Below are 18693 nucleotides of genomic sequence, written 5' to 3' on the forward strand. Positions count from 1 at the left end.
AATTATTCTATTTATGTCTTCTGCATCAGCCTTCTTTCCATTGTAGTGTTAGCAAAACTATTTTCACAGAGTGCTAGTACAGCATGAAACGGTAATCTATCACCTAGAAAAAACTGATTTCTCCTTTGGTTAAATACAAATGAATGGTATGTCGTTACATGAATGAAAGGTAGCAGCGGTTGATCCACCTGATTGTCCTACATGATTAGGACAGCTAATTCATACGATAATGAAGAGATTGCCAGATTGTTATCTGGTAGGATTAATGGGGTTGATTTTTTTCATATTACGTCTTACAGGGGTTCATTTAAGCCATTTTGTGGATAGTTCCATTTCAACATGTCCATCCTCAGAAAAACAGTTTCTATTTTTCAGGGATAAATGAATGTACTTTGACCTGATCTTTTAAGATATAAAGAAAAATGATGATGTAGAACTTCTTCTTAAGCTTGTACATGTTTTTACAGAAATGTCAGAGGAATGGCAAGTGAATAAAAAAGAATAAGCTTTGCCTTTGTTTTTCAGAATTGAAAGATATCTCTTTAGATCTGTTAAGTGTTCACATGAGAAGAGAAAGTAATCAAAGACTATCCGAAAGAAATAGATGAACACGGCTACTGTGTCTTCTTGGGTGATCTAAAGCAAAACACTTAGAGGAAACATCAAAATATATAGGTGGAATGATTATAGAGACCATATTTATCAACTGACTCATCATTTTGTAGTTGAGGAACCAAAGCCCAAGAAGTCACACTGCTAACTAGTCAGTGCTTAAAGCCATGTTTTGATTTAGCCAAGGGCTCAGTAAATAATTCAACAGTACTCTTCATGTGCCTATGATAGATGTTGATTCCCTGCCCACATCTCCCCAGCTCACATACACACTCCTATAGTTTTCTACTCAAGCATCTGCAAATCTTTGCTTGCTCCCCCCACCCCCTCAGTGGGAACAGAAATTCACAGAAATGAAAGCCTTCAAGCAGTGACCATTGGTGTGGGTGAATACTACCCTTGAGAAACAGCAGTTCTGAGAAGAAGTGAGCCGCGCTTGCCCACCTGCTCTTTAACACACCTCCTATTGAATTCATTTGTTTCCATGTCTCCTTTCTCCACTCTCCCATTAGTGTGTCCTGGGATCACCTCTCACATGGATGATCTGTGCTTAAATCTTAAGCAAGTGTCTGCTTCTGGGGAACCAAACTAAAGGTAGTGGTAGAAACTTGTTCTCAAAGACCTTGTCTGTAGAGGATAAAGACAATTAAGCTGGTAACTCAACAGCTCTGTGAGGAAGGCAGGTTTGTTCAGTAGTCCCTGTAACGTAACTTTTGATGGACCTCCAATGAGACATTGAGGACAAAGATGATCAAGATACTGTCTCTCGCCATACAGGGCTCAGTCGAGTGAACACAATATAGTGTGTTAAGTACAAGGATTGAGGAAGGGGGTTTAGCTGGTCTTTGCATCATTAATTCCACACCACAAACCAGTGAGGTACTTACCTAATGTTTTTCTCTCTGATATATAGAGGAGGAAAAGATCAGGTCCTATGAGAGGTACCTAAACTTTGATTTGAAGTGGGAACATTAGAAAAGTTTTCCACAACATAAAACGGTTCATGAGCATCCATGAGGCATGAAAAGGCTTTATTCCAAAATCCTGAATAGGAAAGGTGGCATTTTCCCCTCTGCTCTAGAATTTCTCCCAAACACCTTTTCTTTCTCGCTGTGTTTTCTACCTGTAAGAGGAGCCAGATCACACGTAGTTTACTCTTAGTTCTCCCTTTGCTCTTCCACCCGCACTCAAGAAAATCTCAGCAACTATTTCCTCATGGGAAGGAACATCCCTTATTCCATATGCTAAGTTGTAACTCTAGCTTATTGTTTAGAATTTCTAGTTTTGTTGTTGTATATAGAGTTATCTGTTTTTTTAAAATGTAGAAATCTCCTCTCTGCTTTAATAAGGTGGGCTTTTAAGACTATTGCCAGATAGAACTTAAACCTAATAAAATATCCAGGCTGAACAATGATGTATTAGCCCAAATTGTCACCTTCTGATGGAAACCAATTGTCTCAATAGGGGGAGTTGGGATGGAGAGGAGGAGGGGAAAGGAAATCAACAAGCAAACTACCATGATATAAGGTTGATTAAGTTTTTTATCAATTTATTATTTTCGAGAAGGTCATATCTATCATATATTCGGAGAATTTTCTAGCATTTAATGATGTAATACACGTAAATGCCATTCACATAATGGACACATATAAAAATCTCTTCTCCTTCTTCTTTCTGATACTATTATAGCCCCTTAAGTCCAATGAAAGATAAATTGATTTAATTTACCAGCTTAATATCCTTTGAAGCTCTGATTTTTGCCAGATTATTTTATACTCACTAATTCATTTGGTCCTAGTGTGAGTCTTTATATTTTGTGTTAGTATGATAATTTTCTGAAGTTTATAATGATTAATTTGAAAAGGCAGTGCTAGTATTACAATTGGATAAAATTAACACGACTCTATTACTAGGACATCATATACTGTTATGACGAAGAACCGTTAACTTTGATCATGAGTCAAGAAAATCTGTGGGCTGTCAAAATCAATAGGAAGAAACATAGAAAATAAAATATGTTAGTGGATTAAATTTTAATGTTTTAGATGATTATACCCAAGGCTACATTAGAGTTATAGATTAAAGGAGATTAAAAAAAGTTCCTCAGCATCATGGATGTGTTTGTACAATTCTAGGCTGAATTTCCTGGAAGATTTGGTAGCTGAAGAAAATAATATATTTATCTTCAGATATTCTACTTTTGCTTTTCTTCTACAGTTTAAATAATATATTTATCAATATCATTTGGAGCACTAAAAACACCTTACAGGCAGATTCTTAGTAAAGTTTATCAAATGAAGAAATATACTGCTACAGCTCTTACTGTTTAATAGGAATTGATCTTTGAAGTTCAACAACCAAGAAACTCTAAAATCACAGTCCAATTGGAATTCCTCTTTGATTTCCTATAGAGTGAAAGTGGTCTATAGTTTACTTCAAACTTTTTTAGAGCTATGTACTTTTTCTCTACCCTGATGCGATGTATGGGTGCACACGTGTATGTTTGTGTGTATTTTGCTGTTATTTTTAGTCTAGAATTTCTAGGAGTTCCTTCTAGGCTTATGTTACTCATTTATTCATTTATCTGCCCATTCAATAGTAGTTCATACAACATTGCGGTCCTTGTATAAGCACTGAGTAGGCACATAATAGGATGCTGTTTCTACTCAATCAAAACAATTTTATCCCTCCTTTTTTTCAACTTAGTTTTTGATTTCTTTTATGTAGAACTGGTGAACATTTCCTTTGGTGAATATTATATATACATTTTTTCTCATGTAGGATGATATTTCCAATTTTGTCACCAGCCTCATAGTGTGGCTTGGGGTTGGAGTATTTGAGCATCTTTGTAGTTAGGTAATTAAACATGGTGAGGACACCTGGGTCTAGTATCTTTTGTTGTAAAGACTCATCTTAGATGACTTCTACTCATTGATTGGTTAATGTGCTGGGGCAGTTACTAAGGAATACTTCAGTTTGCTAGCAACATAATGGCAACTTAAAAAAAACCCACAACTATAATATTACAAATACATAATAGCAATTACCCAATGAATACATGTAAAATGTGTTTGTGAAAAGTAGCAGCACTAAGTTTTAAGGCCAAAGTTATTTTCCAGGTCTTTCTTCTTCAATTAGGTTAAAGAAATTAGTATTAAATTAAATTCACATTTTAGGGGCACCTGTGTGGCTCAGTTGGTTAAATGTCTGACTCTTGCCTTGAGCTCAGGTCATGATCTCACAGTTCATGGGTTCGAGCCCAGCATTGGGCTCTGTGCTGACAGTATGAAGCCTGCTAGAGATTCTCTCTCTCCCTCTTTCTCTGCTCCTGCCCCATTCGTGCCCCCCCCAAATAAATAAACTTAAAAAAAATTAAATTCATATTTTAAAACAGATTGTAAGGCAACATTAAAAGAAGAGACAAGACAAATGAATGTGTCTCAAAGATTATTGGATACTCTTTTTATTATTAGATGAACTTCATAGGGTATCTATGGAATTCGATGTCTCTAAAAAGTTGATTATTATATATTCATGATAACAGTACATGAGAGGGGTTAATACTTGACTGGGCATTAAGAACACCTGTTTTAGATTCAATTCAACTGCTGTTCCTCTTAGCTTTCAAATACGCAAATTGAGATAGATAATACCTTACTACTTTATTTTTTTTAAGTTTATTTATTTATTTTGAGATAGAAAATGTGAGCTGGGGAGAGGCGAAAAGAGAAGAGAGAGAATCCCAAGGTTGATGGCACAAAGCCTGATGTGGGGCTCCAACCTCCGAACCATGAAATCATAACCTGAACTGAAACCAAGAGTCAGCATTTAACCAACTGGGCCAACCAGGCGTCCCTTTACTAGTTTATTTTTCACAACCAGTCTCAAAAAAGCACGTGTATTTAGATTTCTAGCCTTAGGCTAGGCATGCGTATAAATCTCAGTATGTATTTCTTCTTATGAATGAATGCTGAGAGTCAGAGAAAGAAAGGATGATTGGTAGTTTTCTATGATAATCTTTGAAACCATCTTAGCAATATCAATCTTCTTTAATAGAAGGTGTTATATTAAAACATATAATAAATATTTGTATAGTTATTTCATTTTTTATTATGCCACTAACTTTTTAAAGTTTATTTGTTTTGAGAGAGAGAGCGAGAGAGCGCACTCGTGAGCAGGGTAGGGGCAAAGAGAGACAGAGAGAGAATCCAGCTATCAGCACGGAGCCTGATGTGGGGCTGATGTCATGGAGCCTGGCACAGGCTCGTGAAACGTGAGATACATCCGACATCAGGAGTCAGACACTTAACCGACTGAGCCACTAATGCAACTAATTTCTAAAGGCTGATGAGAAGCTGATGTAAAGAAATTGATAGAAATCATCTTAAAAAGTTTAGCTACTTGCTAATATAATAATAAAATATTAAGTTGGCAATAACAGATTTTTTTTTTACCTTTAGTGTGTCAGAACTATTAGAAAAATACAAATTTTTTTTTATATGTGAGCTAAGAAAATTGTGATTGTTTTTTGGCCTCTTTGATTTTTTTCTTCTGCTAGATTTGCTAGAATTTTAAATTTTAGAAAAGAGAAGAAGCTTTATGCCAGAATACATCCGAGTTTTTATACCACACATCTTTTTTGCAAACCACTTGAATGTGAATAAAGAGAAAATGGACACACAGAAAGGGAAAGGGATGAGGAAGGAATGGGTCTTCACGGATGCAGGAGGAGTTGGCATCTGGGACACAGAGAGTGGAATTAGGCCTAGAACAGTTATGTTCCCATAATGCCACCAAAAGAAATTGATGTTCTGGCAAATAGTATTGACTGTTAGTGACAGGAAATTAGGATGAAAAAAGGAAAAAAAAAAAAACACTGTAGGGAGTGTGATGTTTGTATCAGTACTATCAGTTGTAAGATTTAGAAACCCATTCTAACTAGCGTAAGAAAAAAAAAAATAAATTCCGTAATTGAGAGCTAGTAGAAGTAGCCTCTGCCACACCACGATTCATTAAACCTTTCAGTTTTTGCAACCATACCTACTCCTGAAATCTTCCTAAGAAGGGAGTAGGGAAATGAGATAATATCATTGGATAGATTTAGGCACCTGTTAGTTTCTGTGGTCAGGGTAGTGTAGTGTAATTTGCTAGCCAACTGAATCACGTGGTTGGAAGAAACAGTTTTCCAAAGACAGTAGGGTTTCTGAGTCGGAAACAAACAAAGAAACAAAGCAGATCCTCATGTTTACTAGTTGTTAAAACATGAGAACCGCTGACTTACTCTATGTGAGGGCTGTTCATGTAATTTTCTCCAGCAAGATGCCACAGTGTGGCTGTTAGGATAGATGCATAAACTTTTGGTTTAATTCAAATTTGACATTTCTCCAGTCAGGAGTGTGTGAGGATGAAGGCGTAAGGTCCTTTTTATTATCTCTTGTCATATGATGTGAATGTGCGTTTATCACATGTCTTCAGTCCAGTAAGCTGTTACCACCAATCTCCTGATGCGACTCTGATCTCCGTCTTTATTTTTCCTTTTTATTTTCATCAACAGCATGCTTACATGTTCAACCTCAAACAAATATAATGACACACAAATACTTTTTTTTTTCCACAAAAACCACTGTCTTTAATATACGGCTTTAACCACTTTCAACTCTTGTTGAAAATATTTGCTCACATTCACCCCCAACACACGCACACATGCATGCACACGCCATCATACATACACACATAGGTTCCTAAGTTCTTTTATTCACACAGTGCCACAGTGCAGATTATCACATCCCACGTACCATGGTTGACTTGAGCACAGTCAACGGCAGTGGCATGTGTGTTTACCAGGTCAGATTGTGATAAAGATATATTGATCAGAAACATAAATTATAACTGATTTGGGCTAAACAGTATGGATCTTGGTGGGCAGGAACCATTAACACAATTCATTTATAACAAGAGTATCCTTAATAGTCATCTGATTGACTTCAGTTTTGGAACTGAAGAGTGATAAATACTAAGACTGCGATTTTCTTGAGAAGCAACTTTAGCAGACAGTATGGTTGCTCAGAATATGTCAGGCTGTGGATCAAGTGCAGAGTCAAGTGTACAGCCAAGAAAAGAGAATTGGTAAATAGGACACGAAGTTAATCTCTATTTGAATTTTCAATGTGTCATATATTTCAGATGTTGGCTATAAAATCTCAATTTTCAGTTCCAATATTTAAATCTTTTCGCTGGCACCATCTTCCACGTGGAAGCTTTGTATTTATGCTTCCGATTTTTAACATAAATTCATTCTATTCATCAGAGGCCAACTTTTATAGGAAAGTGGCATGCAAGGGACTGTCACTTGCAATATACACGTTGAAGATGGAATAGTCTATTTTGTCCAGATTTAATTTTGACTCCCAGTAGACAAAGGGATACTGAAGTAATTTATCTCTCAACTTGCTAGGGGATGTTTTCAATTTCAGTAAGCAGCAGCAGTATATTAGCATGGAACATTTGGGTAAATTTGTTTCAAGGAGATAATAAATAACTAAACTACTTGGTTAAAAATCAGAAACAAAACAATTTGTGCTTGTCATCTGGTGGTGCTTAAATGATGGAAAATAGCTCTCTAAAGGTTTAGCTAATCTGTGAATCTAGTTTGAGGCTGTTGCTGGCTTTATCTTATCACACTGCATGTAATACCCTAAAATCCACTAAGAATCTTTGTATTTGAATGCAAATACCTTCCAAGATGATGTTAATAGTGTGCATGAAAACATCTAGCCAGAAGGATAATGGAGAAACCAGATGACCCAATTTTGCATTCTGTGCCTGTGATAATTAGCTGGTATGCCATACTTTTACAATATTAAAAGATACTGGTACAACTATACATTTTTTGGAGGAGGGACTGAGGGAATTTTGAGTGACAGGATAGGTGAATGAGTCAGAAACACACCCACACACCCACACATACATGCTTGAACTGATTGTAAACAGAGGAGGAATGTTTTAACTATCTGAAGTTCTTAACTCTCCTATTTTGAAACCTGCGAAAGTTTTGGTTTGGATGGTCATGGCATTCAATGATACTAAGAGATATTCCTCATCTATAGCAGATGAGAGGAAGTGTCTCAGCGCCTCAGTCTCTTGCCACACAGGAGTCAGGAGGGCCAGAATTTGCTTCCTACGGCCAGGATATGGACAGTCTTCACTTTCATTTCTCCAACACCGTACAGAGTTAAGGTTGCCAAAGTACTGTTGAACGAGTGAGGTGTGGCTCCCTCTGTTGATTGGGAGATCCCAAAAATCTGCTGTACAAAGTCGAAGTAGGATTGAGGCAGGGGACAGCTGATTGATCAGCTAAAGGAAGAAGGAATCCAGCTGATACTTCCTTTTTATTAATTCTGACCCCCTCATTATAAAAACATTTAACTGTTTTTATACAATTACGCCTCCTAATTTTCTTTTAGTACCGAGTTAACCTTAACCAAAATTTATTCCTATCAAAGAACACCGGAACACAAAATGTGGGCTGGTTTAGCGTGACTTGTCCTTTATTCCTAAGAATTGTCTTTTATCCCAGTCCCTTTAAGATTGATCTGATTTCAGCCTGATTTAGTGTAACATAGCTACACACATCTTATATATTTTCACGTAGCAGAAGAGATAGCTATAAATGAATCTGATAGGAAAAAGAATTATGACTCCACCAGCTTAGGATTTTCCTCTAGCTTATATTTAAAACGATTCCTGAGCCATTCTGAAACTCTAAACAAAAGCCACGGTAAAGCAGATCACTGTAATTTTCTCTAAGAAGGCATGAAGAACTGAGAGTGGAAAAAAATATTTATGTGTGGTTATACAAATTAAATGTTCTGTGAATGTTTGCCACTTATTTTAGTATCATAGTGCCACATAAGTTGAGCTGGTTGAAAAATTAAATGCAGTTACAGTTTCCCCAAATCCTGATACCCTACACAGATTTATGCTTACTAAAGTGGATCAGTTGAGCTTTTCTGTTAGGTAAAATAAGGGAATAATGGAATATGCTTGCTATCAATTCAAAGCTTAGGATTTGGGAAAGTGTATTTATAAAAAGAAATGCATCTAAGCCAAAAGCTGTATCACATATGTTAGTGAAGAAGAAATTTTGTTGTAAGGCAGGGGGTGTAATCAGGTGCACATTCCATTAAGGTCTTGTTCTCTTAGTAAACCACGACAAATGTCTAAGAACACATTTGATTAAGTACTTAAAGTTTTGTTGTTTTTCTATTAAAAAGTCACACTTTGGTTTCCTTTTCATGTATTTATTTTTTTAAGTTTATTTATTTATTTGGAAAGAGAGAGAGAGGTTGGGAGGGGCAGAAAGAGAGGGAGAGAGAGAGACAATCCCAAGCAGGCTCTGCACTGTCAGCCCAGAGCTCGACCCAGAGCTAGAACCCAAGAATGGTGAATTCATGACCTCAGCTGAAACCAAGAGTCAGATGCTTAACCAACTGAGCCACCCAGGTGCTCCTCCTTTGCATTTATATTTTGACCCTGTAAGAAATGAACATTGTATAAAAGACCTTTTTAAAAGTAGGGTTAGAAAATACCCAGTTACAATGAGAATGGTTGTTGTATGTACAGTATTATTTTATGACTAAGGTTTTTCTTTTCAGTTTACTGAATACAAGAAATCATTTTTGGGGATCTCATATCTTCCGAGTCTAGAAAGCCTTGTGCAGATACATAAAATTTAAAAAAAAGCTTTGCAATACACATTTTCAATAAGTTTTAGAAGCAATATATAGTGTTTCTAAAAGAAAAGTAATAAGATTTTATATAAGATACAGTATCATAACCAAAGGAAAAATATTTGGAAATTCTCAAACTTAGATTTTCTTCACTTGAAATTTAATGTAATTTCAACTTGTTTTCTAGATTTCAATTTTGTAAATATAAGTAAGGAGTTGGCAGAAATAAAGTCTAAAATGAAGATAAACTTACTCAATATTTTATCTTTGGATGGAATCCACATTTCAGGTTGAAAATTGTCTCTGAAGTATAAATTATAGAGTTTGCAAGAAGGATCAATAAACTCATAATTAGATCTGGGACTCGGGTGGATTCAAAAGATTCTCTTATGTTGTGTATGTGATGAATTCTGATTTTGTATTTTAACTTTGTTACAGAATTTATGCTGTAAGAAATGCTTCAGAAATTAGAACTTTTATGCATGTTAAGATTCTTTAGCTACTTAAATCTTTCTAGAAGAATTAAAGGGTAATTTTTAAAGTTCTGTTAATTGTAAATGAAATAAATTCAAACTCATGGCTTCATTCACTATTATGAATTATATGTTCTATCATTTATTAATATAGTCTTTGGTTTGTTTCATCTTCAGAGAGATCTTATTTTTTTTTTTAACTGTATTCAATCTTTTTTGGGGGTAAGAGAGGTGGAGAGAGACAGAATCTCAAAAAGGCTCTGCACTGCCAACGCAGAGCCCAACTCAGGTCTCAGACTCATGAACTTTGAGATCGTGACCTGAGCTGAAACCAAGGATCAGGTGCTTAACTGACTGAGTCACCCAGGTGTCCCAAAGAGATGTCTTTTATAGAACTAAGGCACTCTTGATATATTTCTCAAACCAAAAAAAGGAGGCAGATTTTGCTCTAAATAAATTTGAGAAACAAAACAAGATGTGTTTTACTCTTGGAGATTTAGAACGTGCATTCATATACAGAGACTCTGAAGTCAAAAAGAGATGACTTTAATTAACTTTATTATTTATTCTAACGTCATAGGACCATAGAACATCTTGGAGATGGGGTGGGGTGAAGGGGCATATATTTTAAGAAGCACTAATTTATTGAATTTTTGACTAACTTCCTTTGTTTTTAAATGTGCATTGTTTTTCTTTCTTTTTTTTTTTTCCTAAAGTTTATTTTGAGGGCCACAGAGACACTGTGAGTGGGGGAGGGACAGAGAGAGAGAGAGAGGGAGACAGAGAATCCGAAGCAGGCTCTTTGCTGTCAGCCCAATGTGGGGCTTGAACTCACAAAACCATGAGATCATGACCTGAGCTGAAATCAAGAGTGGGATGTTTGACTGAGCCACCCAAGCACCCCTTATTGTGTTTTCTTGTAATAAAATTTTAGAGTATCCATGTTTTAAATGTTAAAGAGACACAGAAAAATGTGTTTTTACATAGTGCTCAGGTTACTACTGAAGACATATGGAAGATGGATTTTTATCTTCAATCAGTTCAGGAGAAGAAAGGAAAAGGAAATCAGTATAAATGGAGTATTCTGATATTGTATAGAACTAGTCTTGAAGCCTCAAGGAATGAAACTTTTAAATTCCTTGACAATCTTTTTGTTCATTTTTTTTCTTTCCATTTTCACTCTGTGATGCAATTTATGTCCATAATTTATAGCTATGGCATATTTCAGCGTTATTGACGGCTGGCAGAAATGGGTGTATACATTTATTCTTCAAGAGTCAGTGCTGACCCACCACTTTGGTACAATAGCAAAGTGTTAGTTTGTTAGATAATCTCATTGCTTTGCCTAAGTATTTTTTTTTAATTATTTATTTTTGAGACAGAGAGAGTGAGAGAGAGAGAGAGAGGGAGGGAGGGAGGGAGGGAGGAGGGGCAGAAAGAGAAGGAGACACAGAATTGGAAGCAGCCTCCAGGCTCTGAGCTGTCAAGCCCAGAGCCTGATGTGGGGCTCAAACTTGCAAACCACGAGATCATGACCTGAGCCAAAGCTCCACGCTTAACTGACTGAGCCACTCAGGCGCCCCTGCTTTTGCTATCTGAATTCAATTATTCTTGATCCCTTTTCTGAACCTCATGAAGAAATTTCTGCCAATATTGTGCAGATGTGCTTTTCTTTGATCATTTCAACATGTGATATATGTATTTTTTAAAAGTCATGGTGTCAGCAAAATATTAAGCCATATTCTTACATTTTTTTCTTGAATTATTCTCTACAGTTTCATGATTTATGGGTATGTGTGGGTGTATATATAACTTTTTTGCTTTATGAATTCTTCATTTTTTCTTGACAAATGGTTCTGACACCTCTACTGAGATACTTCATCCTCAATGCAAGATGTACTATTAAATATCACTGATATAGTATTTTAATATGTTTTTCAAAATATTGGCTAATCTTTATGCATCTTTGTGGAGTGTATTGTGAAAAGAATTCCATGAGGGGTTTATTATTTAAAATATGCACAAAATGTATTCAGAACTTGATCCAGTATATTTTTACATTTTTACTGAAATCAGTAAAGCACTCTTCTTTTCTTTTCTTTTTTTTCTATAGAGCAATGAAGTTGTCTACTACAATGCAAAGGATGATCTTGATGTGAGTATTGGAAGTTTTACGTTATATTCCAAGGTAAACTGAATTATGCTTGGATGACTGGCTTTACAGTACAAGCTGACCTAGCACGTTGAGTTTTTCAGAAAACGATCTATAGCATAAACGGAACTACTGGTGTGACCCAATGAGGTAATGATGAGTTGTAGTGCTTAAGTCATCTCTAACAAATTATCGTTGGCATCTTCCTAGGTAGAAAAGCTATGTGTTTCTCAGGATCTGAGCTCTCATTGCACCCTGTCCAGACCTCAGCCCACAGCACTGACTGTGATACTCTACATCCCTTAGCGGTATGGAAGACAGAGGTTGGAGCCCATCCATCTCTGTAAGCCTGGCGCTTATTACCAGGGTTACTAGGCAGGTCTCCTCTGACCTGAACTGCCCTTACCAGAGGGGCCACTTATTTCACGTACAATGTGAATGACATCCTGGAAGCTGTACAACAACTGGCCTTACCTGGACAGTCTTTGAAGCATACATAGTAGGTGTTCAGGAAGCCCTTTTAAATAAATGTATTTATTTATTGTACATAGTCCAATGATTTTCAAACATGGATTATTTTAGCACAAATAAGTTACTTCTAACTTATGATTATGGTGGAAGCATTTGCAAAATAGCCAACATTCAACCCTTAAACTCATTTAAATTCTCATATATTTGAGAAATATCTCTATACTCTTAACATATTTATCCAACAATGTGCATTGAGGGCTTCTTATATTTTCAGTATTCTTCTGAGAGCTTAGGATGTGTATCAGTGAACAAGTCAAACAAATGTCAAATAATTATTATTTGTTCTTCACACTCTTTTTATCTGACTCAAAAAAATGCATTTCTATGCTTTTATTTAGAATTGTCTTCCAGAAAATAATTTAAAAACAAACACACACATAATAGATATGGTTTGTCTGAGATGCCACCCACCTTTTCAGGTTGTAGGACCTGAACTGCTCAACCTGAACTGCTCAACACCATGGTTTATCGAACACTCTGAAGAAAGTGGACTGTTTTCTCCATTTAATAAATGAAGAACTTGGAGTGTTTTAAAAAGTGTTTTCTTTTTACTAGACATAGGTGCTTTGCCAGTGCTAACTATCCTCTTACGGTAAATATATATAATTATGATTTCACATGTGTATATATATATATATACATGAAATATATATATTTATATATGTGTATGATGTCATTTTAGTTAGGTAGGAGGTATATTAAGGACAAACCGATGGCTCATACAAAACATTTTAATAGTTAATTGTTTGGTATCCAAGTGAGCATTATTTTTGTACATTTTGTCTGTTGGGATTAGTATTTGATATTTAAAAATTGTACAGTCATTAAAATATATATGCAAAATCCTTATCTTTCCTGGTAGGAAGTTAGAGCTACTACAGCACTAGTTACAGTTTTTTAAAACATTTAGTTTGTAAAAGTGTAACAAAGATTTCATAAAAAGTAAAGCCAATGGATTAACATGCTGGATCCAACCTGCCGGTCAACAAAGATGATACTGTTACTGATGAGCATAAGCTGAATGTTACCTAAAGAGGATATTGATACTGCAAATATGTTTTTCTTTCCTCTAAACCGATTAAATGAGTCATATTTTTGATGTCAGGTAAAATAGTTTTATTTAAGTCAGGTTTTCTTATTATTTAGAAAATTATATTTTTTTTATTTAAAGTTTTTTTTTAACGTTTATTTATTTTTGAGACAGAGAGAGACAGAGCATGAATGGGGGAGGGGCAGAGAGAGAGGGAGACACAGAATCGGAAGCAGGCTCCAGGCTCTGAGCCATCAGCCCAGAGCCCGACGCGGGGCTCGAACTCGCGGACCACGAGATCGTGACCTGAGCTGAAGTCGGACGCTTAACTGACTGAGCCACCCAGGCGCCCCGAAAGTTATATTTTTATTTTGTATAGTAAAAGTGAGTTTTCTTTGTTCAAGATTTTAACAATTGTGCACAAATGTAGATACAACTGGGGCTCCTGGGTGGCTCAGTCAGTTAAGCATCCGACTTTGGCGCAGGTCATGATCTTGGCGGTTCATGAGTTTGTGCCTTGCGTTGGGCTCTGTGCTCACAGCTTGGAGACTGGAGCCTGCTTCGGATTCTGTGTCTCCCTCTCTCTCTCTGTTTCTCCCCCTCTTGTACTCTGTCTCTCTCAAAAATAAATAAAAAGGATTTTAGAAAATAAAAAAACAAAACAAATGTAGATACAACTTTTTAGTAAGTACCATCCTAGTTAATATTAAGTTCCCCCAGTGAATAGTACAATAGTATAATTCATAGTCTGCTTTCACTATGCTGCTAACTTAGCAATGTGTCCATGATAAGTGGAACAGAGTACATCGGTTGTATACTTGTAATACTTGAGCTGTGTTCCGTGCTTAGGTTTACATAATTTGCCTGCACAGCTGTTTATTCATATATTAAAATAAAATTCCATGTAAGAGAGACAAGGATTAATACAAGTGAACCTATTGAACTTGTCATGTTTTTTGCCTTCTCCCATCCCAAAGAGTCTATACTGTTACCATAGGTTATAAATGTATCTATAAAAAAGATGCATTCTCTTTCTTCAACCAAGAGATGAGCTTTAGCAAGTTAAATCAAGACTCTCTAAACAGCAAAATATCAACTTGCAAATTTAAAACTTAAAAAAAAATGATGCTTAGAAAAAAATTAAAATGATGCTCAGAATTTCGAGAAACTATTTTCACTTCTTGTATATAAATAATGACAGTGCCAGAATAATTTGCAAGGAAAATTGTATAGTAGAAAGAGGGCTGAAACAGGAATCAGAGGGTTTGATTCACACTCCATTCCACCCCTAAAATTGTACTCACCCATACAGCTTTAAAATATATTAAAACTTCGGGGCGCCTGGGTGGCTCAGTCGGTTGAGCGTCCGTCCGGCTTCGCTCAGGTCACGATCTCACGGTCCGTGAGTTCGAGCCCCGCATCAGGCTCTGTGCTGACAGCTTAGAGCCTGGAGCCTGCTTCAGATTCTGTGTCTCCCTCTCTCTCTGGCCCTCCCCCATTCATGCTCTGTCTCTCTCTGTCTCAAAAATCAATAAAATGTTAAAAAAAAATTAAAAAAAAAATAAAATATATTAAAACTTCAACTATTTGCCTCTTGGGTAAGACATGCTACAGGTGATTAGGTGGTCCACAAATTTGATTATGGTTCAGAGTATTCCTGGAATACTGGCCACAGGGTCAAGTTTGCTAGAATTGTACAATTTCATGTAAATTTTTTGAAAATTTATTAAGAACTGTAGGATAATTTCATTTTATACTTCACTAAAACTTTTTATTGGGGAATTTTAAAGTGCTTTAGATATGAGGATATTATTACTCTTGGAAACCCTTAGACACTGAATAAAATGAACCACATTTAATGATTAGTGTATTGGTTTGGCTGTTCTAGAGAGACCTAAAGTAAAAGTGGCTACAGGAAGACAAAAGTTCATTCTTCTCTCATGTGAACATCTGGAGGTAAGGCCTAATGTGTCAGGTCTCAGTCTTCCAGGCCCCCAGGTCCTTTTCTCAAGTTTTCTTCTCTCTTCAGTTCAGTGTAGCTTTTCCATGTTGTGATCAAAGGCCGCTGCTTCAATATATGTACAGTGATTTTTGCCTTCTAGATAACAGAATGGAGGCAAGTGTCAATAGAGGACATGCCCTTTGCCTTTAAGGGTAGGTTGGAAATTGTACACATCGCTTTTATTTGTATCTGATGTCCACAGCTTAGGGACTAGCCTGGCTGAGTTGAATCAGGATGTAGAATAGAATCCTCCCCCCACATAGGCATGCACCCAAACAAAATATGGGGTTCTATTACTAAAGAGAGAGTAGAGAGAACACTAATTGGGAAATAATTAGCAGCTTATGAACATACCTTCAGTTTGCTCATCTTGACGAATTGAAGTTAATTCCAAAATTCCACTCACTTATCTGAGTGACTTCTATCACTTAAAGATAGTCAAAGTCTCCAACTTGGAACTGAGGAGAAAATTCTTTTTTACAGTTAAAATGAATATAAAGTGATATGCTGTACTGACTATTTTTTAGTCCTCCCGCATGCATGCGTTTTGATCACCACAATCAAATTGTTTTCTGTAAGGGAAATACTTATTATCTTACAGTGAAAGAAGTTAAGAAATGTAAGCAAATGTTGCACTTTGATATTCCACTTATGCTTTTTAGTAGTTACACATTTTTTTTGAAGATTTTTGCTGATCTGTGGAAAGTGGATGGTGTAATTTACAAACCTTACCAAAAGTTTTGCAATGTAGGTGGATTTAATTAACTCTGATACTCACAAGTTTATTCAGCGCTTGATATTTTATATATCAAATGTTCACAAATCATGATGCCATCTCATTGTTTTGGTTCGAATTGGCTCACCATCCCTGTTCTTTGTCCTGGTTTTTTTATGTACTGATTTAATTGTGTGTAGTAATTTTATTGCTCAAACTCAGAAAGCCACATTCATTATTAAAATCTGGTGATTGGAAATTGTAGAATGTGAGTTTTATCACCACACACATCAGCAGCTAATATCTAATGAACAAAGGAACTAATTAGAATAGTAAATATTGAGACGTTATCCATTAAATAAATTTGTCCTCATTTATTTGAATGGTAACACAAATGTTTGAAAGCTAAATAGAGTTTCTCTTTTAAATGTTCTGCCTCCTGAAGGAGACTAAAGGAGTCTAAATTCTGAGCCTGTGGTTATTATTTTTAACTTTTCCTCCGGTTCTGCGTTAGTGGGAGAGGATTTATTTTTCTATCACCGTGCCTAGTGGGATGGTGGTCATTTTCTCCATTTTATACCATCATTTCGCTCACATCCATCATTTCGTTTCCATGCCCATGACGATGATAGGATTTTAGACATTTTTCTCAAACATTTAAGAGCTATTAAAATGGTTTTACATTTTATATTATGTTTCTAAATTATCCATATCCCTTTAATAATATTACACATTATTTTTTCAACGTTTATTTATTTTTGGGACAGAGAGAGACAGAGCATGAACAGGGGAGGGGCAGAGAGAGAGGAAGACACAGAATCGGAAACAGGCTCCAGGCTCTGAGCCATCAGCCCAGAGCCTGACGCGGGGCTCGAACTCACGGACCGCGAGATCGTGACCTGGCTGAAGTCGGACGCTTAACCGACTGCGCCACCCAGGCGCTCCTACACATTATTAATATATAAATATTTCTAAAATATTGTATCCCTAATTCTCTGCTCATTGTCGAGATATTCACATTAGTTATTTTGCCTTTGTTTGGTATTTAAGACACTCATGAAACTTTTTCTTTTTAATGTTTATTTATTTTGAGAGAGAGCATGTGTGGGGGAGAGGCCAGAAAGAAGGAGAGAGAATCCTTAGCAGACTCTGCATTGTCAGCCCTGAACCCAAAGCAGGGCTCAGTCCCACAAGCCATGAGATTATGATCTGAGCTAACATCAAGAGTCCGACACTTAACTAACCGAGCCACCCAGGCACCCCAACACAGATGAAACTTTACTAGTTCTTTCCTGTCGTTATGAATTTTGTGAAGAATTGTGGGCACTTTCCTCTTGGAGGCACAACCAGTCTTTATAAATTATTCCCTTGGTGTCTCTCCATAAAGTGTAGCTTCCTGGAGGGCAGCTCTTGTACTCACAGCAGGTGACAGAGCTCTTACAGTAACCAGCACATAGTAATCACTCAGTGAGGGATTTTTCTGAACAAGTCGGTGAATCAAAGTTCTAACAGAATCTTCACTTGACACAAATACGAACTGGATGAAGAATACCAGAGTCATAATTATATACAGTAAAACCTTGGTTTGTGAGCATAATTCGTTCTGGAAACATACCTGTAACCCAAAGCACTTGTATATCAAAGCGGATTTCAAGAACCATTGGCTCAGTTACAATCGTGTAACGTTCTGCGTCACATAGTACTCGTATGGCAAGACGTCGCTAGTATCTCAAGTTAAAATTTACTAGAAATGTTTGATCGCCTTGCAGATCACTCACACAAGTCACTTGCATTCCAAGGTTTTACTGCATCTCCTATTTCTGTGCTCCATACTTCATGTCATTTTTAAGGATGCCCTTTCACCACCACCCCAGGTTTCAGCCAAGACCTGTGTGAGTCTCTGTGATGCGAAGGACAGGAATTGAAAGTCTCTGAAGAAAACACTTGCCCTTCACAAATGCATACTGTTGACCAGAAACCATAGCATACGTTCTATGTCATTATTTGTTTTTAAGTTACAACTGTGACAGAAGCCAGAGCAAATGCTTGGAAAGAAATCTGTACCATTTTACTGTTTCCTAATCCTGAGACGAGAAAGGTCTTTCTTCATTTAAAATAGAAACCAGGCAGTGGAGGAATAATATGAAAAGATCAAGAACAATATAGCAGAAATACTGTAGGGTTAAAGATCCAGAGGACATTTTTCCTCTGAGATATTTCAGATACTTCACGGAAGAAAAACATTAAATGTATGCTTAATGTCTCCAAAGAAAGAACCAGTGAACTGTGACCAATAGACTGACATAAAATTATCAGAATCAAAACTGCTAAAATAAAAATTCCATTGGAAGAAAGAACAGATTTGACAATGCAAGTTATCCAACAATGATTCACAGAGGAAGCAGGCAACACTCCCAGAATGTCAAAAAGGTTAGAAAATTATGGAAGG

General features: G+C 36.4%; 1 protein-coding gene across 9 annotated transcripts in view; it reads left to right on the plus strand.

Annotated features, from left to right (window-relative positions):
- The window catches only part of CACNA2D1 (calcium voltage-gated channel auxiliary subunit alpha2delta 1), a 495580-nt gene that overhangs the window by 289926 nt on the left and 186961 nt on the right, over positions 1–18693 (plus strand). For all 9 annotated transcript variants that reach the window (XM_040472796.1, XM_040472797.1, XM_040472798.1 and 6 more), the window contains one exon: positions 11928–11969. In XM_040472796.1, coding sequence (XP_040328730.1) covers positions 11928–11969 — 42 coding nt within the window. The remainder of the gene's footprint in view (positions 1–11927; positions 11970–18693) is intronic.

Source organism: Herpailurus yagouaroundi, unplaced genomic scaffold (genome assembly GCF_014898765.1).
Source record: "Herpailurus yagouaroundi ecotype Mexico unplaced genomic scaffold, PumYag 100, whole genome shotgun sequence".
In the NCBI taxonomy this organism is placed as follows: Eukaryota; Metazoa; Chordata; class Mammalia; order Carnivora; family Felidae; genus Herpailurus; species Herpailurus yagouaroundi.